The sequence below is a fragment of the Penicillium concentricum genome (assembly GCF_028827145.1).
Source record: "Penicillium concentricum strain IBT 3081 chromosome Unknown utg000001l_segment0_segment0, whole genome shotgun sequence".
In the NCBI taxonomy this organism is placed as follows: domain Eukaryota; kingdom Fungi; phylum Ascomycota; class Eurotiomycetes; order Eurotiales; family Aspergillaceae; genus Penicillium; species Penicillium concentricum.
In genome coordinates, this window is record NW_026622754.1 from 4,725,375 (window position 1) to 4,752,169 (window position 26,795).

The following is a 26,795-nucleotide window of genomic DNA, read 5'->3' on the forward strand; positions in this document are numbered from 1 at the left end:
ACTTGAGAAATGTATACAAAGCGTTTTAATTTACTCTAGCTTGTCTAGATATCGAAGACCTTGAGTAACTGGGTCCATGCCTTGAGTAACTAGATGCCTTGAGTGATTGGGTATACATGTCCCTCTACTTATATGCTAAATCCTTGCTAGAGGCAATAATACCCCGCGAATTTCTTGTGTCTGGGTTCTGACAGGAACTTTATTAACTAATTTATGCCATGTCGGTCCTCGCTTGCCTCGTTTCTGGGCCTATCATTCTACCTCGCTCTTGGAGCCATGTCTTCTGCCAACGACAATATCGGTGAATCAGATAAACACAAACAGTAACTTGTAATTGACTGAGCTGACTATCGATAGGGGGAGCAGCACTCGGAGTGAGCTGGGCGCTCTCCGCCATCGCCGTCGTCGTCGCTACCGCGCGTATATACACTCAAGCACGGATTACCCATCAACTTGGACTGAGTGACGCTCTGCTAGTCATATCAACGGTATAGCTCCTACATGTACTTTGTATTTCTTGTTATATTCAATACTGATGGGGCAGGGCATCATTCTTACCTTTGCATCAACCATCACTGTTCAGTATCGCTATGGCTGGGGTCAGCACCAGGCAGTTCTATCTCAGCACGACCTTATCCAGGCCCTCAAATATAACACAATTGGGCAGACATTTGGAATCTTAGGATCCACCTTTGGTCTTCTGTCGACAATCACCACTTTTATCAACGTCTTCGGTATAACAAAAAGGCTACGTGGTGGTCTGTGGACCCTATTTACTACACAGTTTGTGCTCAACACTGTCGTTGCTTTTCATATATACTTGCAGTGTACCAATGTAGTGCTTCTTTGGGATAAGGAGGCGGGCTCAGGAAGCTGTCGGAATCCAATTGTGCAATCTGTAAGGAAAAGCGAATCCATGAGTTAGGCTCGTGCTAACATCTTTCGTAGTACCTTGGCTACGCACATTCAGCCTTCAAGGCCGCGACAGATCTTTTTTTGACATTCTTCCCCGCGTATATGATCCGGAATTTGCATATGAATATTCGAAAGAAGATCGGAGTGGCAGTGCTTTTGGGATTGAGTATCCTGTCTGCATCTCCTTTCCCAATTTCATTAATATGCACACAATTGACTTATTAGTGCATTTATCGCTGTGGTTATCAAGACTGTCGGTACAGAAGCTCTGCTAAAGGCGATTATACCTGTGAGTATATTTTGCACTGGTTGTAGATCACACTAACACCATTTCCAGACAGTACAGTTCCGCTATTCACTTGGGCGTTGTAAGATTTGCTTTCAAGTACTTGTTATTCCGCTAACCTGTCAGGGTTGAGGCCGTTCTTCTGAATTTTTCCGCATCGGCTCCTATGCTACGTCCGTTGTACAAGAGACTTGTCGGCAAGGAACCTGTGGATTCTTTGTACCAGATGCACCGCAACTATGCTACAGAGACTCGAGTTCCGCATGGACGACCTGGTCCCAGATATGACCACTCTACAATAGACATGGCTGAGATTTTAACCAGGGATTCACTAACTGCGGAAAATCACAACCATATTACGGTAGATCAATCTTACTCGGTGGCTGTGAGCGATGCACACTATCCGTGATGAGTGAGGCATGCCACAAACCTTGGGAATATAATGAGTGCCTACTTCAGCTGGTCGAAATATGAGGACCGTTTAAAGCGAAAATGCCTATGCCTTTTCCACCTCTCTCTTCCTGTCCAGGTATCTTGTATTCTTTCTGTGACCAAAAAGCCTAATTTCTTCACCATGCTAAATGGTGGGTCAACCTTCTGTCTCAGTACTTGGTGATATTGCAAATGATCCATCTAATCAAATGTTGATTCAGCCATGATACCGCTTGGTTTGTTTGGGTCTTTATGCTGATGTATCAATTCTATGGGTAGATTACTTGATTGAAGTATTGAGACTGGTATCTACATCTAGACCTCCGCAAAGCCCATAATAAGCACCAAACAATATATCTATCATAACTTCAATATTAACCTTTTGTTTAACATCCACTAGTTAGTCGGAGTTTGTTTAAAATTAGAGTATACACTTATACGGCTATTCTAATTCTAAATTCAAATCTAAACCCTACATAACTAGTAGAAGGGTCAGAATACAGCAATTACAAGATGTTAGTTGAACCCCCTAAATGGGCTTTGCGGAGGCCTATCTACATCTATACCTAAGTCTCACTATAGCTCAGATAGGCAAAAGGCGCCGCAGTTCTCTCAGTAAATGCATGGCTTCCTACAATATCTTGGTTGGCTTTTAAGAAAGTAGGTCCGTCCACGGGTTAATTAAGCTGCGCGTTTGATAGGTAGAAATGCAGGGGTTCGTTATTGGTGGCCTCAGGCCTTACTGGGTACTCACTAATCCCCTCTTTGAGGCCTCACATCTCTTCTGCCTTTGTTTACCTTCTTGGTGATATTGCGGTTACTTGACTCTTCTACTTGATCCGTTAGATCGGCCAAGGTCGAGTAGCTCAGCAGACGATTACCTTCACGTCACATACTTCCCTAGCCAATATCAACCATTCCAAATTCCAACCAACTCTCCTTGCAAATATACACACTCACTGCTATCATGCCACCACCGCAAATAGTCAGCTGGGATGATCTCACTGAAGTATGGGAGCAACGTGACGACGAAACAGGGAAAATCCAGCAAACATCTTTTGCGTTGTTCGACGGCAACGAAAGCTTCTATTACGGCACGCTTAAAACCCCCAAAGCCGGTATCACCTTCGAACAGGTCACAAACACCCTCGAGAGTGTTCCCGATGAAGAGGTGTTTACGCGGTGGCCGGCTCCCGGTCTCGAGTTGATGCAAGCCCCAGTGACACTTACCGAGGATTTCTACATCAAGCGACCGAGTCCAGAGATGTACAAAGTGTTGAAGGAACACAATCAATTGTCCCAACTATCAGCAGCCTTGCTAGCAGAGGCTGAAGTCCTAGAGTCGCTGTTGCAACACCCGCACCCGAATATAATCCGCTATTACGGCTGTCGGGTTCTCCGTGGGTACTTCATTGGACTTGTCATCGACAAACATCCACATGACCTGTACACTTATCTCAAGAACCAAGTTGGGACAATTGAGAAACCGTCTTTCATTGCTGAGCTCAAGTCCTCACTCCGTTATCTTCATACACATGGATTGGCCCATAACAACCTGACTCCCAATAATATTCTAGTGAGCAAAGAAGGCATGCCTGTTTTGATTGATTTTGCTGGATGTCAGCCTATTGGAACTTATTTGAAGCATGTTAGAGGGACTCACGGGTGGATAGATGGAGAAATAAAGGATCACAATACATCGAAAACGGAGCATGATGTTTCTGCTTTAACTAAGATCAGTGCGTGGTTGGACAACCCAGTGTTTGACCGATGATTCAGTTTGTGCATACGGAGAGCTGGGCATGGGTTCGTTCGTTGTAAGTCTAGCAGTATCTCGACACTGATTTATTGGATCTATAATGTAAAGTCGCTCGCTTCTTTATAAAATTCAACCGTCTTCTGCCTTCTGCTTAACCCGATCCAAAGAACCAGTCAGACACAATGACCGCAATTACCGTGACCTACTATGGATTAGCTGATATCACTCAGGTGAGGACGAGGCCTCGACTTACCAGTGAAATATCAACACCAGGGCTCACAATGAGATCCAAGGCAGGGCGATGGCCTCCTCCGCGCTTCATTTTCCTCAAAGCCAGTCTCTCGTTGTGGGTGATACTCTCGCGCAATTCAGCAATCCTCCTGTCCCCATCCACAATATCAAAAAAGGCCAGCGCCTCCCCGTGTTTCTTCACCGTTAGCGTGAGCTGCTTATCCTCCTCGCTTTTTCTGTCTTCAGCCGCGCCATTTCGAAACGAGAAGACCAAGTTGATGCTATTCCAAGTCAACTTCGGTGTCGCCTTTGCTATTGTCGCCTTGCTGATTTTGGTTCCGGGCAAGGTAACGACCCAGCCCAGAGGATTTGACAAGGGTTTGGTGTGGATATCGAATAACGGTAGCCCGGATGAGTTGCGGAGTTCTCGACACGAGCGATCATTGTATTTTCGACCGGTCGCTGTGAATACTGGAGAGCCCTCTTCGTCCGAGATCTTGTAGGCATGATCTGACTCGGGATCGCCATGCGGTTTGAAGAGTAGCGTTGTTTTCTCCATCGCGATATGTTCTAGCCGAAAAGCGACTTGTCGCTCTGGTGCTTTTAAGGCATAGCGTGGTGCTGAGCTCTTGGGCGTGATGCCACGGTTCATTCGTGCCTGGGTATATGTGGCCCCTGACATTATTTTGAATGAGTGATGGCTCTGTATGAAACTTTTTGGTGCGATGCGGTGGGCTTTTATGAGATGTTGTGGCAGGGCGTTAGTACGTATACTGGGGCACCAAGGCCCGATGACATCCGAACTTCCGAAGTGCTTGGACGTCGAATATAATTCGTGCACTGGAGATCATCAATCTCTTATCTCATATTGGCAACAATTGCATGTCGGCCTTGTATTCGAGTGGATGCCAATGCGGCTCACCTTTGGGGCCAACTATAGAAAGGAAAGTCTCCCGAGGTGATCAACTGATCAACTTTGATAGGCGTGTTGATCTTGTCCCTTGCAAAAAATTATTCCGTAGGTCGACTTCACATATAAATCAGGTGGACTTCCCTTAGAAGGGTACACTTGAAGTACTCCAGATTTACTAGCTTTTGGCGAGTTCATTGTTTTTTTAAGGACGTGCAAGGTGAATATCAGTAGTGACCTGGATAGAATATTAGAATACAACCAGATCTGAATGCGTGTCAAACCTTTCCAATCAATGTATCTCAGAAAACGGTTTTATTATAAAGAGCTTCATTGTTTGGATGACCAAGAAATATTAATATGGTATTCAATCTGTCGGCCATATGTCCCGAGAATTTCGGATCTCATCCGACAAAATAACAAATGAAAAGTCGTTCATTTGCTCAAAATCTTTATTCCTTCTCTTGTTTGTTTGTTATTACTCCGATTAACATGTCTATTCGTCCTATACACATTGCTGTCCTTGACACCGACATCCCTTGCTACCCTGTCTACGCCAAACGAGGATTGTACAGCTCACAATTCAACGTTCTTCTCACTGCCGCCGCAAATCGCATCAATGCAAGCAAATATCACCAGAACGGAACGTCTCTTGGTGTTCACATCACTGCATTCGACGTTGTAGGGGGCTCATTCCCACATCTCGAGTCCTTACGAGTCAGTCATTGGTCGCTGACAGAAAATCGACCCCCTGGCTTCCCAGGCCCTGTCGATGCGATTCTGGTCACTGGAGCAGCAGCAGCAGTATATGACTGTTTCCACTGGATTGCAGGCTTGCGATCATTTATTCAGAGAGTGTATGCGGACTATCCCATGGTCAAGATTTTCGGATCTTGCTTTGGACATCAACTTATAGCTCAAGCCCTCCTCGCAAGTGACAAAAGCTACACGTCCAATGGATCTTCATTTAAGGTATCCGTCGAGCCTTCGTCCGATGGTCATGAAATTGGCATGCATCCTATCATCTTGAACCCAGCTTTCGTCTGCAACTTCCCGCCTCTGGCTCGGTTTACTCCAGAACAGCCATTCCATATTCAGGTCATTCACGGTGATGCCGTCATATCTTCACCAGAGGACAAACTAGTTTCCGGGGGGAATGGGACTATGTTACCCGAACCGTGGCTCAGTATCGGAAGCAGCCTTAAATGTCCCATTCAGGGCCTCTACAAGCCTGGCCACGTTCTCACATTGCAAGGTCATTTTGAATTCGATGCCTTTGCCACTGCTGAGCTCTGCCATAAATTTGCCAATCAGTTTGACTGGCCTGCAGATTTGCTTGCCTCGCATCTAGAGAACATCAGGCGCTCTGTGGTGCTTGGCAAAGATGATGATGACTCGAAGATAGCGGCGGAGGCGGTCCTTTTGTTTTTCGCGGGAGAAGACTTGACTTTGAGCTCACATATCAATTCATCCTCATGTTGATCGCGTTATCCAATCTTGGAAGATACTTGATTTCCTTCGATTGCGGGGCCATCGGAGGTTCAGGCCGAAAAGTCCCCGCAGCCTCGGGTGAGCACCCGATCCATACAGACGTTTTCACACTTGTGACTGAAACGTGACTATCAAATCAATATACCAGCTGTACGCGGCTCTTTGCAATCATGCCGGGCTCCAATCCACGATCTACCAATGCGTAAGTGTGCAATGTGTTGTCTGCATCTCCGGTGGGGAGCTATGCATGATAACAACTGGACAGATGCGAAACATGTCGAAGACGCAAAGTAAAATGTTCCGGTGATAAGCCTTGTCGCGCTTGCATCAAACACAATTGGGAATGCACTTTTGGTCACTCCGGTCGCAGACGGTTCTCCGAAGCGTCAGTTCAGGCGTCTTGTAGCCTCCGGCCAGTCCCGCTGACTGTCAACTAGCCACGTGAAACATCTATTGGAAAAGATTCGAGTCTACGAGGGACAACTCAGCTCTCAGTCCATAGGGGGGTCCAGTCTCTTCATTGCCTTCTCCCGTAGCACCAGATGAGACCCCAAGCCGTCAACCTGTGCAACAAAGTTCTTCAACACCTGGAAATAAAAAGCGCCCTAGTCAGAGGCAAGATGAGCTACTATATCCCGATAGTGATCCTGCTATAAGCCCGGGTAACGTGACATCTTTCTGCTTCCTGGTCTGCTTGTGAATATAAACTAACTCTATGTGCAGCAACGGACCTGACCTCAGGGCCCGCATTCGAGTCTCAAGTCAGGTCGCTTCTCGACAGGTCGCATTCCAGTGACTACAACTTTCATGGATCTACTTCAAATTTTCAATATCAAACTGATCGATTACCTCAGTGGTCGTCGGTCAAAGAGCTCGTTGACAATGTTGCCGGAGTTTCTTTCCCATCTTTGGAGGAATCACAGCACTTGCTTGATCAATTCCTTTTTTATCTCGGCGTGAGCCAGCACTTTTTTGACCCACGATCTTTCTCCGATGATCTTATGTTGCTATTTCAGAGCCCAGAGACAAGGCAACAACAGATAAGCTCTCCTTGGTTTACAGAATATCTTTTGGTCATGGCCATGGCAAAGCTCATGGATGTAAAACATCCGACATCACAGACACCTGGAACGGACTTGTTCGCTGAAGCTTTGAAGCGTCTTCCTCCGTTGCATCATATGGGCGGGGAAGGTGTTGTCGCTGTTGAGATATTGACACTGATTGCTACGTATCTGCAGTGGTGTGACCGTAAACATGATGCATATCTCTATGTACGTGAGGCAAAGTCCGCAGATTTCTTGCACGGAACATTGACATGTGGTAGATTGGACTCGCACTGCGGCTTGCTATTGCTCTTGGGTGCAACCTACGGGAAGTCGACCAACACTGCCTCCCTTCCCAGAGTGCCCACAGACTAAGACTATGGTGGACAGTATACATGCTTGACAGGTGTGTATTTCTGGCAAATTTACAGGCTTGGAATTCAACTTACACTTTTAGGCGCCTCTCTTCGGGTCTTGGACTGGCTGCGGGGGCGGATGAACGACAGCTACGCACCGAACTTCCGCGGAACGCCATGGGGTTCCAGTCACCAATTGCCCTTGCCATCAATGTTCGTATCGCACGTGTCACCGATGATATAATGTCAAGTAAGCTATACGTCGTTGAGATCTTGGGGTCGTGCTAATACACCCATAATAGCTCTATATGGAAATAAGTCGATCACTCAACTGGAATTGGTCCAAAAGATACAGCAAATTCTCCAAGAACTGCATAATACAGGCCGATCATTCCCTAAATCTTTGATGTTGGACTTCAATCGACCTTTGCAAATGGTAACTCGCACAGGTGCATCGTTATATCTAATGCTTTTTCAGGTGAGACTGTCCCCAAGCAGAACACAATAATAGCTTTGTTTCTGATTCAGTATCAGGCTATCATCCTATGTACACGGCCAATACTACTTCAAAGAGCTCGATTTGAAGCTCAGAGCCAAGAACAGCCGCAGTCACCCGATACAGCGCCGAGTATGCTGCTGCGTCTCTGTGATACATGTGATGAGGCAGCCACCAGAAGTCTGGCAATACTTGAATCACTTCGTCGTCAGCAAACTATCCGTGAGTCTTTCTAGTGTTCTAGTCAGCGGGCCCTTAGGCCGCATATTATGTTTCGCATTTATAAAAACCAACAGCTGACGTATTACTCCAGCCCGGTATGGCTTTTTTGATCTGGATGCAACATTCTCCGCTGCATTTGTTCTGGTGATGGTAGGCTTCCTGGACAAATCACAAAGCCAACCACCCCCGGCGCTTGATCAAGCATCCAAAGTCCTCCAGTTTCTATCCCAGTCTGGCAATTTGGCTGCAGAGCGACGCCTACAGGATATTGCGCAATCTTATTCCCACGTTTGGCCAAATCATGTTTTCAATGCAAATGCCCCACGCAGTTTTGCAGTCTCCCAGGACAAGACCCAGACACTTGCAGCAAGTCCAGGCTTGAGACAAGATGCGTTGTTGACTTCCTCGGATTCTCCACCATATATGGCTGCGGCCTCAAGTAGTCGGGGTGATCATCAAGATGAGATTAGATTACTTGAGCCATGGTCTAATATGGATGTTCCGGACACAATGTTTGATATGCAGGGAGACTGGAATCTAGATCTCTCCGGGGACGCAGAAGGAATTTATTCAAGTTTCCACAATCCGACATTGCCACTGACCGGGGTTGACTACATCGACTGGTTGGAGATCGAGAAAGTATTTAACGGTCCATAGCGTGGGTAGAAAAGAATGTTTTTTTTCCGCAACAAAAGAATCACAATTCCCAAAATGATCACAAATCTGTTAGACAAGTTTGATACCCGGACATATATCTTGGAGTTCACAAAATAACGTTGTATGAGCACACTTGGAGCCATCGAGGAATTTATCGCCCAATGTATTGATCTTACGACAATCTAAATACGCGTGAATATGTGAGACTTGATATGAAAGCAGACAAAGAGCCCTCTCCTGTGTAAACAAATTTATCTGGCTTGCTTGTCCACCGGTCTACTATAGCTGGCTTTTTACCCGTGGCCACACTGTTATAGCCGTTAGAGATCGGATTTCAAAGCCACACCCACTTTTATAAGCAGATTTATTTCTCTTGATATTCTCATTCAAGGGGGAAAAAAAGCTCTTTGTGTTGCACTAAATTTAATGTGTCTTTTTGTTAGTCATCTTGGGCCAGTCGCTACATTATTACACCTATCCATCTCTAGAATATAGATATAGCCTTCGTTCTCTGATAAGAGCTAACTTGTGCTTCCTCCTACTTGTCTGCTGTTGAAAAAAAATCTATTTTCTTGCATATATATCATTTCTTTAGGTGATCTTCAGTCTAAAATTCTAGATTGTATTTGGTCTCCATAGACTCGGCGATCTGAGGTTGTCTATCACGTGATCATACCAGCATCTCACCGTTCCTGTTCCTCGCCGGCAGCATGCACTGCAGTTGGAGTCCGACCGTTCCTTATTTCGTCGCGTCAGGCATTTCGAGCCGAGCTTCGACTCTCACGTTTGGTGCCCTTTCGACTCCAAACCTCTCACTGTGTTAAAATCCCATCGCCAAATCTTCTGATAGCTTCCCCGCAATCGCGTCCCTCGCGCCGAACGATGCCCACACTCGCTGTGTTCCCACGTGGGTGAAGACAGCAGTTTACACCAGGCCCTATCAGGCCTGCACATCGAAAAAAGCGAGAACGCACACTGATATTTACGGTATTGGAGTTGAACCGCAGAGGCTACTGCAAGCATGGAGGCCGACTGGGATGAGCTGTCGCGTATCCCAATGCCGCCGCCGAGCCCGCATGCTATGCCCACTGTGGCAACGGCGACGGCATTTGATGATATGATGGAGCTTCTTTGGACAGGCAATGAATATGTGAGTGCTGGTCTCGGCTGGGGGTTTCCAAGGCGGGATGCTGATGAGTGCGTTCAATTCGCCAGGGCAGAGTTTCTTCCTTTTACGGGCCGGAACTGCAACGTTATACCTCTGTTCGAGCGCATCCGGTTTCGGAGGGCTCAGTACGACAAATAATATTCCACGAAAGAGGTGTGATTTCGCTATCATCAAAGAGTGTGCACATGATTACCCGACGGGGCTTGACACAGTGGCATCTTACTCACGATGAAATGGTCGATCTCCGCTGTATGAGTTTCACAGCCCAGACCAATCGAATCCTCGTTGCAGGCTCTCAGCGCGTGATGTTCACGGTAGATATTGACAAGGGCACAATCGTCGAGAAGCTGCCCACCGAACACGGCTACACGATGATGAAAAAGAGTCGATATCTCTGTGCTGCAACAGATACTGGATCAGTCAATGCCCTCAGTCTCTTAGACTTCAGTGTTGTCAAGTCATGGAAAGCTCATGGAACCGGTGTTAATGACATGGATGCCCGGAATGACCTGCTGGTCACCTGTGGCTTCTCAGTCCGGCACCTCGGATCCCCAATCGTGGACCCTTTAGCCAACGTTTATGACTTGAAAACTTTGACACCATTGCCTCCAATTCCTTTCCATGCTGGAGCAGCATACGTGCGCATGCATCCCAAACTTCACACCACCAGCTTCGTGGCTTCACAAACAGGCCAACTTCAGGTGATAGATCTCATGAATCCCAATTCGGTCAACTTGAGACAAGCCAATGTGTCACTTGTGCTCGGTATTGACCTCTCACCATCAGGAGAAGCATTGGTCATTAACGATGCCGAATGCTCCCTTCACCTATGGGGCTCACCGACAAAAGTTCATTTCAATGAATTGAGCAAGGAGACAGAATTTGCCGACGTCCCTGCGCGGCCTCCTCAGTTAGATTGGTCTCCTGAGTCTCCGTTGAACATGGTTGGGATGCCTTATTACCACGAACGTCTCTTTTCGGCATGGCCAAGTCATTTGCTTTTTGAGATTGGCAGTCCACCGGCTCCGTTGGATCAGTCCATGTTGCCATATTTACGCCCCGCAGAGATCGGACACCATGCTCCAAACCCGAGAAAGACTCGCCGATATCAAATAGAAAACACTCGCGCACTGACCACGGCAGAGCCGGCTCTTATTGCACCAAAGTTCTTGAGTGAAAAAGCTCGAGACTATAGCAATTCAGACAGTTTGGTTGGCGATGCCGCAGAGGCACTGGCAGGGGCGAAGATCAACGGAGAGAGCGATGACGACCCATTACTGAAATATAGTAACGTGGAGATCAAATACAGCCGATTCGGTGTAGATGACTTCGATTTCCGGTACGTCCTCCTGTTCCAATTCATTTGCTGCCCTTCGCTCACCTTCTCTATAGATTCTACAACAAGACCTCATTCTCCGGGCTTGAGACTCACATCGCTAATTCTTTTACCAACTCACTTCTTCAACTTTTCAAATTCATCCCACTTTTCCGAAACCTCGCCCTGAATCATGCGGCCGGATCGTGTATATTTGAGCACTGTCTTTTGTGTGAACTGGGCTATTTGTTCGACATGCTTGAAAAGGCAAGCGGGCAAAATTGTCAGGCCACCAACCTTCTCAAGACATTTAGCAGCTTCCGAGAAGCCTCAAATCTGGGTCTCTTGGAAGAGAATCTTACCAACAAATCTCTTTCGACTGCGATCCAAGCAGTCAACCGGTTTTTCCTGACTCAAATAGCTCAGGACTTCCGGATGATTCAACCTAGTTCTGAAGAGCTCGATCAGCGCTTAGCCACTATTGCATCTGAGTCTATCCGGTGCATGTTCTGCCAGAATGAAATTGTGCGCCCTGGGAATTCACTCGCCAATGAACTGATTTACCCGAATATCGACGTCAAACATGCACGACGAAATCCACTATTCCGGTTCTCCAATATCCTACGCGCAAGTATCGAGCGAGAGACACAAAACCGAGGATGGTGCAATTATTGTCGTCGCTACCAGCAAGTGACGATTCGCAAGACCATTCACCGTATGCCTTTGATTCTCGTGCTCAATGCCGCCCTGACCAACCCTCTCTGCCGTCGGCTTTGGGCAATCCCAGGGTGGTTGCCCGACGCTGTTGGCATTCTCGTTGATGCTAGCGGACAGGTAATGTGCTTTGAGGGTGATGATCTTCGCCTCCGAATCCAAAATCAAACGCCCGGCCTCGCGGTATATGATCTGGTTGGATTGGTTGCGGAGATTGACATCCCGGAACATCAAAAGCCCCATTTAGTATCTTTCGTCAATGTCTCTGTTTCAGGGGCTGAGTCCGAAGAACAAGGCAAATGGCACCTGTTCAATGACTTCTTGGTCACGGAGGTCGACAGAGATGAAGCACTCCGATTTACACAGCCTTGGAAACAACCTTGCGTGCTAGCTTACCAAGTGAGAGACCCACGCCATGTCGTTGATGACTCGTGGAAGAACTCCCTCGATAAAACCCTGCTATTCCGCGAGTGGTCTTTGAAGTAAGTTTCTGAAATTAAACATGAGGCTTTGGGTAGAAACACTAACAATCGTCTTGTAGTGGCGGCCGTCCGGTTGAGTCATGCCAAACCCTCACCGAGGAGGAACAGCCACAGCCTGGGACACCTGTCGCATTGGATACCGAGTTTGTTGATCTCGAAAAAGCCGAGATTGATGTCAAGGCAGATGGATCACAAGAAATGGTACGCCCCAACAAGAGCGGGCTGGCCCGCGTTTCTGTCTTGCGCGGTGTGGGTGTTCAAGAAGGAGTCCCATTTATTGATGACTATATCACCATCCGTGAGCCAATTGTGGACTATGTGACCCAGTATTCCGGCATCAAGCCTGGCGACTTGGATCCACGCACTAGTGAACACAATCTTGTCCCACTCAAGGTTGCTTATAAGAAGCTTTGGTTGCTTCTAAACCTCGGCTGTATATTTGTTGGTCACGGCCTAGCCTCTGATTTCCGCAAAATCAACATCCAAGTGCCCAAGGCACAAACTGTGGACACACAGTACCTCTTCTTCCACCCCGGGAAGAACCGCCGTCTCAGTCTCAGGTATCTGGCCTGGGCTGTCTTCAAGGAGCATATCCAAGAGGAGCCCGCACCCGACGCCGTACAAGGTCATGATTCGATCGAGGATGCTCGCATGGCTTTGCGTCTCTGGAAAAAATTCCAGGAATACGAAGATGCTGGAATTGTCACGCAAATGCTCGAAGAGATCTTCCGCGAAGGCTCTAAGCTAGGATTCCGTCCCCCTCCTAAAAATGGAGGTACCATCACCGTTCTCTCCCGACCTGGCACCGCTGTCACCATGCAGAATGACAGCGGTCGTAACACCCCTAGCACCCCGGACACACGGACCATGGTGCCAATCGCCCCAACATCGGTCGCTCCCATCGCTGGAACACCCAGTGCCCCTACTACCCCTCGCCAGTCTTTCAGGCGATCGATTGCCTTGACCCCGAGTAACGGGAGCTTTTCTGGACCTGGTACCGGTGATTTCTTTGGAGGTAGCCCACTTAGATAGATGAATATTCTTACCTTTTTTTCACTTGGCCCGCTTGGCTATGTCGGCATCGTGCGTGTCGGGAAAAACGTAAAAGCGTATCACGTACTACATTCTCAAAACATTAGAAGTGATGACATGTAGTTTCTAGTCTAGATAGTCTATCTCTTTTTAGACTGGAGGTCTTGGAGTCTCCATATAAAATGTTTATTGAGAAGGGGAAGGACGAGTAGACTGGTTCGGCTATAGACTTTAAGAGAACTCATAAGCGTATTGAAACACCTATATCCTTCCTAGGCTCATTTTTTTACCCATCGCTTGGTGTTAGAACGGCCGTTGCAAGGAATTAGCATCTCCGAGAAGCATCTGCTCTACTCCCGTGGGATAGAACGATCAGAGTCATGCTGGAAATTGCCAAGTTGCTTACGCTTAGAGCTTGTAATATGGTGCCATCAAAGCATTAGATAATAGCGGTAGATAAATCTGCATACTTTTATAGTGGGCAAACAATTTTATCGTTTCTATCCCTCGAACTGCCACCCTACGTGTCCTAGCTCAGCCATGCGTTCAAGTCCATCAGCATGGTTAGAAACACATTCCTCGGCTCCGATTCCCAGAAGATCCATGATTTCTGCTAAACGCAATGCTCCAGCAGCAAATATGGGAATCGCAACGGACGGCTGTGCGTCTGGATGGATATGGAACGGCATGAGGGAACATAGATGGATAGCTTCATTGAACCGAATGCGCAAATCCACATTTTCGTAGTCGGAAGTCGAGCTCAACAAGCTGTGGATAATAGGTTGTAGGCGAGCATCCAGGTCTGTGTATAGCTTCTTTGCCCATGGTGACATGAATTGGTAATTGATTACCGTGAGATCCCCAGTCGTGGTACATGTTGCCTCGTGGCGGCCTTCATGCAGAAGATCATAGTAGCTCCGAGTGCTTTGGGCCAACTTTCCCAAGTCATAGTAAATGTCACAAACCGGATATCCGCGAGGATCAACGAGCCAGAAATTGTCGTGATTCGTGTCAAACAACATATTTCCGGGGTGAAAGTCACCATGGATGAAGGGTGAGACACCTCCTGGGTCCAGGCGCCGGACCACTACCTCGTCTCTTTCTAGCCTATTAAGCATCGCTGGTACATTTGATATTCGCCGTCCGTTGATTTCCAACCATGGTGTAGTAATGAGTGTACTGAAAACCGGATCCATCTCGGCGGAAATTGTCAAGCGGCGCCAGGCACGATGAAAATGATAGTCATGAATATATCCTGGAGGAGTAGGTTGCTTGTGCTTGAGAAATGCTTTGTTGTATTCAAATTCCAGGACTGTTGACAAGACACGGGCGGCATCATCCACGGAAAGCTGATTGTTCAACAAGAGGTCTCGGAGGTTGGGAAAGTCTTTTAATTCTGTTCCCATAGTAATGGTACCCTGTTTCCTTGAGGCAAAAAGAATCTGCGGATAACAGTCTTGAATTTCATCTGGCAAGGTCTGATACATTCGAATTTCATCTGATAACTTCTGGGCTCCACGGCCCTTGGCCATCTTGGCAAAGTATCGATGAATGCCAGAATCCGAGAAGGATCCACCGACAGCAGATGCGCTGTTTGAGCAGAATTCCTCGTATGTAGATGAGACCATGCTTTCCTGCTGAGCTAGATCGTGTGCAACAGTAGGAAGGTCATGGCAGACCTCCAATTGAGCTCGAAGATCATGGCTTGATAACTTGAGGGCGAAGAGATCTTCCTTCAGTGGACCATCACAGACTGCATATGCTTCTGGCAAACGCACACTGCGAAATGTGAGCTGTCGAATTGCTGCACATGAGAATCCATGGTTTCCATTCACCAAAATCACATCTTTGTCAAGTAGTCTTTCAAGGTCACTGATTGATTCCCACTCAATTATATCCATTACCCCATATTTTTGAAGAAGACCACGAAGTTCTTCAGAACGTTGAGGAGTAGAATTCCAATGTATAATAGGAGACATCGTGGCTTGATGGAAGGTTGAAGACAAGTGCAGATCAAGGCAATAGTGACTAGAAGATGATGATAGCATATTTGACTCGACAGTTGCATAATATACCCTGTAGAATCTCACCATCTAGCAGAAAATGTGATATCACTCAGGATCGCTTCATCGAGATCTAGTCTTAACATTGGTTGTAGACCTAGAGATGTACTTCCACCCCTGATTTCTATGAGATCGTAACATCATAGAAAAGGGAGAGCTAGACTTAACATTGGTTGTAGACCTGGAGATGTACTTCCACCCCTGACTGCTATGAGATCGCAACATCATAGAAAAGGGAGATCTAGTCTTAACATTGGTTGTAGACCTGGAGATGTATTTCCACCCCGATCGCTATGAGATCGCAACATCATGGATAAGGAAGATCTAGTCTTAACATTGGTTGTAGACCTGGAGATGTACTTCCACCCCTGGCCAATCTAAAAGTTTGTAATTCACCCCCATCCATTCGTACCAGTACCCTTTGATCATGGAACAATACAAGCTCAACAGTAAGTTTTCCTAGGGCATGTATACTGCGTACACGGACAGATAACATTTGTCTGGCTAACCTCATGAAGGACCGCTTCCATTTTCATTGAAACTCCACATATAATCTTCCTCCGGATTCACCTCGAAGTCAAATCGTAGAATGTCTTCTGTGTTTGGAAAAATATGTGTTCGTGTAATGCTATCAGGAAGAAACACGCTCAGTATAAATTATGTCCTTAGGGGTATGGGGAGAAGTAGCGTTACATACGCCTGGTGCTCATCGCTGTTCCGATATTTGTCAAGGGCAGTCATATCCTCATGCAAACTGAGAAGTACAACTTCGAAGCCCTTACTTCTCTCAGGTGGGGTGTTGATCGAAGGACCACCAACGACTAGCCGGTGGCCCTTTACACAATCTAGTGTTTTCAAAGATTTCATCGCCCGAATGGTGTCATTCTTATTTTCCTCTCCCACGTCTGGGCGGAATTTCAGCATAACTTTGTTTCGATCGTTAGTAAGGCTCGTCAAATTAGAGAGAGTACTACTAAATTGCTGACCTATATGGATGATAGTCATTTTAAGGGTGTCTTCAGGCAAGAATAGTGTCGATTTGGACTGATCAGACCCAAAAGAGTCTTGAGTGAATATACAGGAAAGAAGTATGCATGTTCAAAAGCTAGAGAATCAATTTTTATATTAGACTCTGAGGATTTGAGAAGTATACCTTTGATCTGGGTTTGGTGGTGATATCACCTCTTGCCTGTCGATCAGTTTATAAAACTTAGTAAGATGGAACATATCTATTACTTTGGTTGCCCAATGGATCCTAGCCCACCCAGTAGTAATAGAATGATTCATTCTATTTCAGTGTGTTGTTGGATTATACAGTGGCATTTCATGAGTATTTGCACCCCAGTACTTCCACAATTGACCGCCCTTGATATACCGCCTGCCTATTCCCATTAGTATTGACCCCACCCGCGTGACGCGAGTGGTTGGGAGTGAATACGAAGTTCTTCCGGCAGAAAATAGGCGGCCATTCGAACATGACTGTACACAATTTTTGGAGAACTTCTTGTATGGAAAATGTGGCTTGTGTTCCCTTAAACTTGACATGGCGTGTCATGTTGATATAGAGATCTTCTATAAACCTGCATTTGTAGTTATATTTTAGGATTATAACTATAAAACTCGCTATAGAGAGACAGTTCCGCCTGTAGATGAGGACCGAGAGAGTAGGAGAGAGAGAGAGATGGCTCTTTGCCCATGAGGATCCATGGGGCACAAGTGATGCCTCAGGCACTAGACTACATCCTCAGGCATCAAACATTTGATTGGCTGAGGCATCCGGGGACACTCTAGTTACCGAGCGGAGTATTTAGATCCAAAGATAATCCGCGGGGGTTTAGGGGGAATTAATTCACTATTTTAACTATCTTTGACCATGAGCCCATCTTCAGTCACTGCTCCTATACCAGTTCAGAGCGGAAGTGCATCCCAAGTCTGCAGTAGCTGCAAGAGGTATGGAGATCCCCTGTCAAGCCTGCACATGGTATTAATGTTATGCATTTTGCAGACTAAAAAGAAAATGTGAGAAACGAACGTTTAGGTATATGGTACAAGACTTACCATGTCTCAGGTGATCGAAAACAGCCAAGTTGCTCGAGATGTCAACTAAGTGGACTCGAGTGCCAATATGGGCAAACCAAAAGGCGACCGGGGCCCGCGAAGGGCTCGATCCAGTCTCGGACAAGTTTCCTGCTTGACAAAGTCCGTAAGTGAGTCCCAATGTTGTTTGAGATTGTGCTTTCTCTAATTCTCAATGTCCAGGTCACTTGGAGGATACACTTCAAAGCCTAGTGGAAGGAGGCAACACATCAGCTCTGCCTTACTCTCCACCGGCGCAGAGCTATGGCACATTATTCGACGGAGATGAATGGGACTCCTTTGGCACTGAACTATCATCCAGTATCCAACCTGAGACAAATCAAGACGCCCATAATTATTCTCCACGGCCAGACAATATCCTTCCATCTATTATAGCGCCAGCTCATCAGGAATCACCGCCAGGCTCAATTATCTCAAAGGAAAGCCACATTCGCCATATCATAGACCAAACTGCTCTCTGCACGAATGCGGAGAAAAGGGATACTTTGTACGAAACCTGAATACGCTTCACTGTGCACAACCAGGCTAATCGAAATGCAGGCTGCACCTATATTTTGAGCATATTCAACCCGCCTTCCCGATGTTCCGAAAGGCTCTATTTTACGACGAGCTATCTGCAAATATGATCCCACCAGCCCTATTGTACTCGATGTTTGCGGTTTCTTCCCGATTTGCCGGCACCAGCTGCTACACTGATTCAGGCTCTCCTACTCAGCCGCAGGAATACTTCGATGCTGCTTATAAAGGATTCCGTCAAGAAATGGATCGGAATCGACCGGTGGAATTGAACGACGTCAAAACCGCATGTCTCCTCGCATTATACGACTACACATCGGCGCCTAGCCGTCGGGCATGGCTACTCGTTCGCGATGCCATGAGTCTCGCTTTGGCTGCTAGACTACACGAGATCGATAGCCTAGATTCTTTACACGAATTCTCTGATGCTGAAAAGGAAGAGCGACGGTTCGTGTGGTGGACTATTTGGAAGTTAGACTCCACAGTCAATGTCTCAACGGTGACTCCTTTTGGGATCGACTGTCGGATGATAGGAACTGCCTTGGTGTCAACTACCGTCCAGAACTTCACGGCCAATGCCTTAGGGCCAATAATACCAGTGATTCCAGAAATGGACCCAGTCAAGTCTTGGAGTTCGATCTTGGCGCCCAATCTACAGGATACTGGAGATGGGTTCAACACTCATTTATATGCGGTGTCTCTGCTACGAGCAGTCTCCGAATGTCAACAGCGCCTCAATGCAAAGCTGTGCCCTGAAGAGATTGGCCGAGCAGATACTCTGAATCGCATACTATCTTCCCTCCACCTCATTTTACCAGACTGTTTCTTCAGTCCAAGTAAGCGCCTCATGGAACAAGAATACGCACATAGATTACGGCTTGAGACTAACATAATGCTGAACACGTTCGTTTTTTTCTTTGCTTTTTACTTGGTTCATTTTGCTGACCCGCCAAACCACCAGTGCGCGCCTTATATTACACGAACCTACTAGGCAGATTGTGACAGGCACGGATCTTTCATCGGATTCAACGTTGACGTCTCTGAAAAGCTGGAAAGACAGCATTGGGTTCGCACGAAAGATTGCTTCGCTCTTCGATCATTGGCAATTCAGCTATTCTGCATACGCTGACCCGGTCATCAGCTGTGCGCTATGGCATGCTTACTGTGGACTGAAACTCTATGGTATGTCCGGTCTGGATGAGTCCGTTTCGAGTATTAGCTCTCCGGCAGCGATCAGTCTTGAGAAGTTGAGACTATCTTTGGAAAGCTTTACGCCCTGGTGGCCAATAGCACGAGTCCTCAGAGGTATGGACAAATCATGCGCAAAATGCTGTTTCTATCATCAACCCAGCGAGCTTTCTATCGAGTCTAAAGACTTTGGCTAATTTTATTTGCATCTAGATTCGCTTCAAGCTCTCCCAGCACGGAGCTGGTCTTTTGTTGATATCAGCAAGCTAGTCTCCTTGATCGCACTCTCTAGAAAGGCCTTCAACCCCTACAGAAGCGATTCAGAAAAGGTAGATGTCACATTTCTCTCGAGTTATCAATGATATTTGAACCAAGTATGTTATGCGTAACAGACTTTTGTTTGTTTTTCGAATACACCCAAATTGAATGTTTCACGATTGAGCGAAGGGCGTGATTAATATTAAAATAAATACATTTCGAAGTGAAATCCAATCATTTGTTTTCTAGTGATTGGTAAATAAGAGTAGAAGCTGCAAGATGCAGTGTTTTCAACGCACAATAATGCGAGCGCAATACTTTATCGGCCTCACTTGAACGGGAGGAAAACAGCGGAAGTTCTGTTATGGTAGCAGGAAGGCTGGCAACCCAGCTTTCCAGTTCTTGTATGCAATTGAAATTGGCTAGCATGCTGGATCCATCTGACGAAGGACTCACTGTAGCGATGCCACTGGGTGAATCAGACGAAAGCCCTCTCGGGAATTCCAGGGCAGTGAGCACCCGGCTAATACAAAGACTGAGCTTTGCATTCTCTATAAATATCAGGGCGAGACGTTTTTGGATCTCCAGATCCTCGAGGACTTCTGATGTGCTTAACGCGCAGATATCTCCGGGGGAGTATGTTGAAAGTTCGAAATCGGTCATTGTCAAGATCGGGGTCTCGAAAGCACTGTCATCGATGATGCCAGCCCGTTTGGTACTCAAGGACAGGATTCTGTCTCGGCAAAACAAGCTCCACCATGTTCGCATGCCGTCTCGCTGGCTTGCTACAGGGATTCGCCGATCCGGGACGCGATGCAGGCCCGCTGTATAGGCAAGGGACACGGCTATACCCATCCAGTGTAGTGGATCTTTGTCAGTGCCTTTGTCCCTCCAGAAAGATAATAACACAAGCGACTTGATTACTGTCAGGCGATGTTTCTCGTAATCCAAGTCAAACAAACAGCGGGCTCGGGCAAAGAGTTCGCCACATGCAGTCGCTTTGTTTCTATAGCCTGCTGCAGATAGCTCCGTGGAGCTGACGAAGACAGACCCGGCAAAGAAGATTGCCTGGAGCAGTAAAATGCTGATATGTTGGCTCGGATCCTCTGTGGATATGGCCTGTAGTAATTTCCTGATATCGACGAATGGTACGCGAGGGTGGATATAATTTATGTAGGCTCGCACAAGGGCGAGTCGAAAGGGACGTGGTGGCATTATGAAGGCGCCTTTTTTCGTCAAATATGCGAGTTCATCTGCACCAAGTTTGTTGTTTCCCCGTAGGGTGCTCACAGTGCATTTCTTCGAGCTGATATTTGTCGGATTGAGAAATCTTTCGGGATTGGGTGGAAACTGCATAAGATACGACTGCTGGAACCCTGGGTGGGATGCGTTAGTAACTATACAAGGGCTCGAATTCAATAGGGATAGATCGTGGTGGAATGACAGTCTCACAGTCTATTTTTGGTATTCCCGAGTCGGTTTTCAAATCAAATCTTGGGGATACATAATCTTCACTAGAAGTACAAGGAGGTTCGGGGGAATACCAATTCCAGTAACTGTCTGGTCTATAGTCACTGGTCTTGGGGGCTGGCTCCCATTTCTTTCCCCTAGAGAGCTGATCTTAGCATTCCAATAGACAACAGCAGTGTTAGTCGAGACATACCTTTCTCTGGACTTCACAATTCTCACACATTTAAGCCCCCGGATTGAACAAGCAGTGCACGCCACATCTTCACGCACTCGGTGACAACGTATTTTTCTGGCTTTGCAGAGACAGCATGCATTCTCAGCCCTTTTGCGCTTTTCGATTTGGGCCATGTTCCGCGGCCACGAGTTCACAGTGCCAGGTACCTAAGAGCGGAAAACCTCCGGATTTCAAATCAAAAGAAACATGTGTTTATAATAAAAAAAAATACACATACGGAAGAGACAAAATGACAAATCGCGATTCACATCGGCGGCTGAACAAGATGCTCCGCATCGGCGGGACAATGGAATCAACCCGATGTCATTCCCATCTCGAAATAATATAAATGCGCCAAAGATGTATAATGTAATATCAATCTATAATTCATACATGTTCAAAAATGCCTCCTGGTCGCATCCCCCCCGTCTCGAACAATCCCGAGAAAATCCAACTCGAACGCCTCAGCCATGTATTGTTTTCGCATCCTGATCTAGAGAAGTTCAACTCTTTTGCAGTCGACTTCGGCTTTGAGGTCGTTGAGAGAACTGAGTCCGCCATTTACTATCGTGGTTGGGGCCAAGATACCATTTCCTACGTCGCCCTCCCTGGCGATGCCAACGACCAAGGGTTCAAAGGCGCCGCTTTCATCGCCAAAACCGAAGCCGACTTTACAAAAAGTGCCGCTTTTCCAGGAGCTTCTCCTATTCAAGACCACAAAAGGCCCGGCGGAGGCAAGACTGTGACTATTCCATCCCCTTCTGGCGCAGCTATCCACGTTATTTGGGGCCAGCAGGATCGACCCAAGCCCGAAGCTCCAGTCAGTCATACCGAAGTTTATAAGGGAGGGTACAATACGACATTGAAGAAAGAGAGAAAAGGTTCGTTTCCCACGTCACTACAATAGATCGTGCAAATATGAACTAATGCGTCTTTGCTTGATAGGAGAGTTCCAGCGATTCAAACTCGGACCGGCCATGATACATAAGCTTGGGCACTATGGCTATATGACCAAGATGTTCGACGAGGACATCGACTTCTACACTAGCAATTTCAACTTCGTCCCGTCCGATATCCTGTACGAGGAGATTGATGGGGAAGAAATTGATACTTTAACGTTCATGCATCTCGATCACGGCTCGATTTACACCGACCACCACACTCTCTTCCTCAACCGAGTCCCTTCGACTTACCCAGTAAACTACCGAGTCCACCATTGCTCTTTCGAGGTCGAGGACTTTGATACTCAACTGCTTGGGCATGAATACCTGCTCAGCAAGGGCCATAAGCTTGTATGGGGTGTTGGACGGCACGTTCTCGGATCCCAGATCTTCGACTACTGGCAGGATCCTAGCGGATATAGCATTGAGCACTATGCCGATGGTGATGTGGTCAATGAGGAGAATCCTACAGGGAGATTTCAGAGTGAAGGCGCAGCTTCCATGTATATTTGGGGTCCGATCAGACCTCTAACGGGTGTTGCACAGTAAGAAGTGACGATTTTGTCCAACGGAATATGAGCTTATGGTGCCTGACTGGCTATGGATTATTTAATGTATTGTTTTGAAGTGACAATTAGTATACAAACTAGATGCCAGTCAGGCGTAGCCTTACACATGTTCATTCACCATCATGATTGTGCGTATTCGGCCTTTCCAGTATATCTTGTCTTAGGTGCAAGAAAACGTCGATGCAGCCACGACAAACTGATGAATTCTAGTGAAGAAGTATACCAGAAAGTTGGATGATAAAGTGTAAGATCTTTGGATTCGGAACTATTGAATACAGAAGGAATAATTTATGACAATCTTGATCCAATATGCAGGGGATACAGGGGGAAATTGGATCATGCCGGTCAAACAAGATTCTGTATTCGATGATTCAGGCCAGTTGACAATGAGATGTTGCACAAAGAACGCAATTTCAAGCCTCTCCAATAACACGCGATGAAAGACACGGAGAGGCATAAAGACTGGGGGTTTATCCCGTGTCCCGACACGGTCACCGAAATAATGGGTATGTTGTAGAAGATTTCTTGCGGCGGGATAACTAGTTCCCCCGCTGGTCCCTCTCCACGTTGCCACCCCGAAGTCGATATCTGTTGATTTGTTTGATGGATTTTTATTAAAGCTTCGCTACCTATGGCAGCAACTGTACTGGGGGTTTTGTTCTTAGTGAGAACGCGGTTATATTTTCCAAAAGAAATATCACGGTATGACACACTTTGGACATATAGACAGTTTAACTACTACTTTGATCGCTTAGCAACGAGATATATGCAATATAAACAAAGAACAGCAGAATTTTACAAAAGACCTCGGTCTTGAACAAATGAAAGAACGTAGTAAGGCTTGGAATGCGAGCTGATCCAGGTATCTAGACCCCGAAATAGTCTTTCACATGCTGCAAGTTGGCCTTCAGTCCGCTCAGGTCAGATGCAACTGAGTGAATGAAGAAGTCAGGACGCAGGATGACGTATTTTGCCGAATGTGGCACCCGGCTCTGAAGGGCATCTTTGTTGTAGGCAAAGACCGGGGTAATATCGGATTGTTGCAAAGCGTCAGCTGAACAAGTGTTCCATGCCGTCACCCCATCCTTGCTCGTTAGATTTCCTCCAGTCAAGTTGACGTAGGTAATGTTTTCTGAAGCCAATAGATCACCTGGCATCTTCAACTCTTCGACCGCGGCATCCACTGAAGCAGGGTCAAAGTCCGATGCTTTCTTGGCCAACACCAGAACGGCGATATGAGACCTGTCTCTCAATAGGACTTCATCAGACAATTGAGGCAAACCTTTTCCTAGCTGCTGCACCCACACCTGTGCAATCTTCTGTCCACCACCCGCAGTCTGCAAGAAAAAACCATCGGGACATGTGGTAGAGTTGTAGATCAACTTGTCCTTGAACGCTCGGCGAGTGCGAATCTTGGCGCCGCCTGGTAGCCGCCAAAGCAGACGCATACAGAACCTGTAGATGCTTTCACGCCACCCAAAGCCCATATTTGCGATAGAGCCATTAAGCTTGGTAGATAGTGTAGCGGCTTCCCAGGCATGGCGACGTTCCTGACTCCAGCCTTGCAAAATGCGTTCGCGAGACGCACCTGTTACACCAAGACGGATCATCATAGATAGTCGCCAGCCGAGGCCTTGGGCATCTCGGATGCCAGTTGCAATTCCTTGGCCACCGAAGGGAGGGAAGACGTGCGCAGCATCACCGATCAGCATAGTTTGGCGGCAGTACCATCGGTTTACAACTTTGGTTGCGAATCTAGATACCATCGAGTAATTAAATTAGTACATTGACTTCCCATTGAGAATCCAAGAGTTAATTGGGAGGATGGCTAGGCTTACCTGAATGGACGGCAGCGGAGGACTTTTATGCAATCTCTTGGGTATGCGACTGTGAGTCCTTTCAATTTCGACGAGAATTGAGAACCCGGGAGGTTCATCCAAGGTCTGAACTGGTTCCAGAAATCTTGTTCGCAATCTTCGGGCTCTTTCTCGTTTCCGATGGAGTATTCGTGTCTAGTAGCAGATCAGATATGCAATAATCATCTATACTCGATTTGCTGAAAGATTCCTACCTCCAGAACCGGGCACCCTTCGGCCCAAACCTTCCACTGACTGCTGGTCGATGCGTGTCATTACAGAAGCTTTTGTTGATTAGCGCACGCATGGGCAGATTGGCTGTCAACGAATGGACTTACTGGAATCCCTTGGGCCAGAACGTGCTGTGCACTTGCTCTGGTGTATATCCTAATTCCCACAGAGGGAAATCGGGATGCGTCTTAGGAGTGGGCAAATCCACCTCGAGGTTGATCGCAATCCAGGTTCCAACGTATGGCCAGCTTTGTATCGCAGTCAGAATTATGTACCAGCAATGCGATAGATATCACCCAACTTACACCGCATCCACTTGCCTGACTCCCTCTGGCTCAAGGAATCGTTTTCTCACAATGCCACGCTTTCCATCAGCCCCCACGAGCCAAGACGTTCGAATGGACTGAAGTGTGCCGTCCGTAGTGCGATATTCGATTATTGTATGATCCTCGTTTTCTACGCGGTTGAGAACCTCGCAGCCAACACGAAGATCGCACGCTGGAATAGTCTTAAGAAGTGCTCGAATTTCGCGTTCTGCAAATGTCAGCGAGTGATTACACTGAAGCATAGGATTTCTCCATCACTAAGACACATTGAACTGACCATAGTTTGGTTGGAACTGGGTAATATTTTGTGAAAGAGACTGTTCGGCCCAGTCAGGCAGCAAGTCGAAAGTCATGAACGGACGTTGTCGGAAGTTTCCAGCGTGGAAATTGAGCGCACCCATATCTGAGAGAGGAATTGATGTTAGAGGTTGATTTACATTCGCGACTTATATTTTAACTCACCACTTCCAATCCTTTTGGTCAATCCTTCCCCAATTCCGACTTGGTATGAAATCCGGACGGCATCGCCATTCACGACAATCCCGCGAGGGTCCTCGCAGACTTCTTGATCTTTTTCGAGAATAACAACCTAGACTTGAAGGTTAACTTTGCAGCAACACTAAGTACCGGTACACTGACCTTAATTCCCATGTGGCCCAAAAGAGCTCCCAGGACGAGGCCGCTGGGCCCGGCTCCGACGATGAGAACGTCGGTTGTCTCCATTATTACACTCAAGCAACTGAATAATGGTATAAACTATGTGAGAATGCCGTCAGAAGAAAAATCTGAGTTCGTGAGACTACGGTGATGTGATTAATCCAAGCTCATATATGCAAAGAAAGTGAAGCTATGTCGGCATTAAAGCGGAGATAAAATTATAAACAGGGACCTCGGGTGACGAAGACTTCTCCTTGCCGAATCATTGTAATTAAAGCTCTCTTCACTAAACGGAGAATTATACCAGCTCAGTTGTTGCGCAACCACTCTGCGTTTTCCGCATAATGCGGCGCGATATCTAGTTCGGCCGACGGTCCCACATGAAGATCATCACCTCCAGGACTGTGCAATTAATGCAAAATTACCTGGGCAGGTTATGTCGCCAGACCTAGCCTCTGCGCTGGTTACTAAGTATAATGCGGGAGAAATAAATAGGTGCCATTGATATGGCACAATCAACATGGGCAGGCAGTCCATGGCAGATTTGGGATTCTTCGTTTCGTCAATTATGAACATCCCTAACATACACGGCCTTCTCTCAGATTCTTTCTGGTAAGCTTATGGTTGGGACTCGGATTGTCGAGAAATTTGCGACTCTTTTCCTAGATCTTCTATCGAGGTAGTGCAGGTCTAGTATAACCCTCCCAGCCCTAACGAAAGAAACCTATCTTCGTCTCATTTCGTGACATTTGAGTACATAGATACATAGATTGATAATCAGGTCTACACCCAATTCAGACCCAGTCTTCACATCTAAATAAATAATTTGATAAGTAAAGCAAATGCTTCCCTGTCAATTTTTCGATCTACGGCGCCATATTTCATCACATGGACAAGCTA

General features: G+C 46.8%; 11 protein-coding genes across 11 annotated transcripts; 7 read left to right on the top strand and 4 right to left on the bottom strand.

Annotated features, from left to right (window-relative positions):
• Nucleotides 1-276: 276 nt before the first annotated feature.
• N7517_001801 (uncharacterized protein) lies at nucleotides 277-1,503 on the top strand (the record flags this gene model as incomplete). Its single annotated transcript, XM_056719531.1, has 7 exons — nucleotides 277-301; nucleotides 358-488; nucleotides 545-898; nucleotides 949-1,088; nucleotides 1,141-1,204; nucleotides 1,257-1,283; nucleotides 1,450-1,503. The coding sequence occupies 7 exons, from the start codon at nucleotides 277-279 to the stop codon at nucleotides 1,501-1,503; spliced, it is 795 nt and encodes a 264-aa protein (XP_056583666.1).
• A 1,097-nt stretch (nucleotides 1,504-2,600) lies between these two features.
• Nucleotides 2,601-3,407, top strand: N7517_001802 (uncharacterized protein; the record flags this gene model as incomplete). Its single annotated transcript, XM_056719532.1, has 1 exon — nucleotides 2,601-3,407. The coding sequence occupies one exon, from the start codon at nucleotides 2,601-2,603 to the stop codon at nucleotides 3,405-3,407; it is 807 nt and encodes a 268-aa protein (XP_056583667.1).
• Nucleotides 3,408-3,543: 136 nt separating this feature from the next.
• N7517_001803 (uncharacterized protein) lies at nucleotides 3,544-4,305 on the bottom strand (the record flags this gene model as incomplete). The annotated part of the gene is made up of 2 exons (XM_056719533.1): nucleotides 3,544-3,594; nucleotides 3,646-4,305. 2 exons carry the CDS (start codon nucleotides 4,303-4,305, stop codon nucleotides 3,544-3,546), a joined length of 711 nt encoding a protein of 236 aa, XP_056583668.1.
• Nucleotides 4,306-5,025: 720 nt separating this feature from the next.
• On the top strand, nucleotides 5,026-6,015 carry N7517_001804 (type 1 glutamine amidotransferase; the record flags this gene model as incomplete). Its single annotated transcript, XM_056719534.1, has 1 exon — nucleotides 5,026-6,015. The coding sequence occupies one exon, from the start codon at nucleotides 5,026-5,028 to the stop codon at nucleotides 6,013-6,015; it is 990 nt and encodes a 329-aa protein (XP_056583669.1).
• A 207-nt stretch (nucleotides 6,016-6,222) lies between these two features.
• On the top strand, nucleotides 6,223-8,798 carry N7517_001805 (fungal specific transcription factor domain-containing protein; the record flags this gene model as incomplete). The annotated part of the gene is made up of 8 exons (XM_056719535.1): nucleotides 6,223-6,226; nucleotides 6,290-6,314; nucleotides 6,667-6,686; nucleotides 6,748-7,295; nucleotides 7,349-7,473; nucleotides 7,525-7,673; nucleotides 7,902-8,141; nucleotides 8,233-8,798. The coding sequence occupies 8 exons, from the start codon at nucleotides 6,223-6,225 to the stop codon at nucleotides 8,796-8,798; spliced, it is 1,677 nt and encodes a 558-aa protein (XP_056583670.1).
• A 1,021-nt stretch (nucleotides 8,799-9,819) lies between these two features.
• On the top strand, nucleotides 9,820-13,509 carry pan2n2 (poly(A)-specific ribonuclease; the record flags this gene model as incomplete). Its single annotated transcript, XM_056719536.1, has 4 exons — nucleotides 9,820-10,091; nucleotides 10,145-11,305; nucleotides 11,359-12,477; nucleotides 12,537-13,509. The coding sequence occupies 4 exons, from the start codon at nucleotides 9,820-9,822 to the stop codon at nucleotides 13,507-13,509; spliced, it is 3,525 nt and encodes a 1,174-aa protein (XP_056583671.1).
• A 500-nt stretch (nucleotides 13,510-14,009) lies between these two features.
• Nucleotides 14,010-16,577, bottom strand: N7517_001807 (Dabb family protein; the record flags this gene model as incomplete). The annotated part of the gene is made up of 3 exons (XM_056719537.1): nucleotides 14,010-15,288; nucleotides 16,270-16,498; nucleotides 16,559-16,577. The coding sequence occupies 3 exons, from the start codon at nucleotides 16,575-16,577 to the stop codon at nucleotides 14,010-14,012; spliced, it is 1,527 nt and encodes a 508-aa protein (XP_056583672.1).
• Nucleotides 16,578-17,697: 1,120 nt separating this feature from the next.
• On the top strand, nucleotides 17,698-19,358 carry N7517_001808 (transcription factor domain-containing protein; the record flags this gene model as incomplete). The annotated part of the gene is made up of 4 exons (XM_056719538.1): nucleotides 17,698-17,779; nucleotides 17,832-18,156; nucleotides 18,210-19,021; nucleotides 19,327-19,358. 4 exons carry the CDS (start codon nucleotides 17,698-17,700, stop codon nucleotides 19,356-19,358), a joined length of 1,251 nt encoding a protein of 416 aa, XP_056583673.1.
• A 507-nt stretch (nucleotides 19,359-19,865) lies between these two features.
• N7517_001809 (fungal specific transcription factor domain-containing protein) lies at nucleotides 19,866-20,846 on the bottom strand (the record flags this gene model as incomplete). The annotated part of the gene is made up of 1 exon (XM_056719539.1): nucleotides 19,866-20,846. One exon carries the CDS (start codon nucleotides 20,844-20,846, stop codon nucleotides 19,866-19,868), a length of 981 nt encoding a protein of 326 aa, XP_056583674.1.
• Nucleotides 20,847-21,718: 872 nt separating this feature from the next.
• Nucleotides 21,719-22,805, top strand: N7517_001810 (uncharacterized protein; the record flags this gene model as incomplete). Its single annotated transcript, XM_056719540.1, has 2 exons — nucleotides 21,719-22,196; nucleotides 22,261-22,805. The coding sequence occupies 2 exons, from the start codon at nucleotides 21,719-21,721 to the stop codon at nucleotides 22,803-22,805; spliced, it is 1,023 nt and encodes a 340-aa protein (XP_056583675.1).
• Nucleotides 22,806-23,691: 886 nt separating this feature from the next.
• On the bottom strand, nucleotides 23,692-25,961 carry N7517_001811 (putative monooxygenase; the record flags this gene model as incomplete). Its single annotated transcript, XM_056719541.1, has 8 exons — nucleotides 23,692-24,580; nucleotides 24,664-24,837; nucleotides 24,897-24,965; nucleotides 25,020-25,160; nucleotides 25,218-25,446; nucleotides 25,516-25,641; nucleotides 25,701-25,827; nucleotides 25,878-25,961. 8 exons carry the CDS (start codon nucleotides 25,959-25,961, stop codon nucleotides 23,692-23,694), a joined length of 1,839 nt encoding a protein of 612 aa, XP_056583676.1.
• Nucleotides 25,962-26,795: the final 834 nt, after the last annotated feature.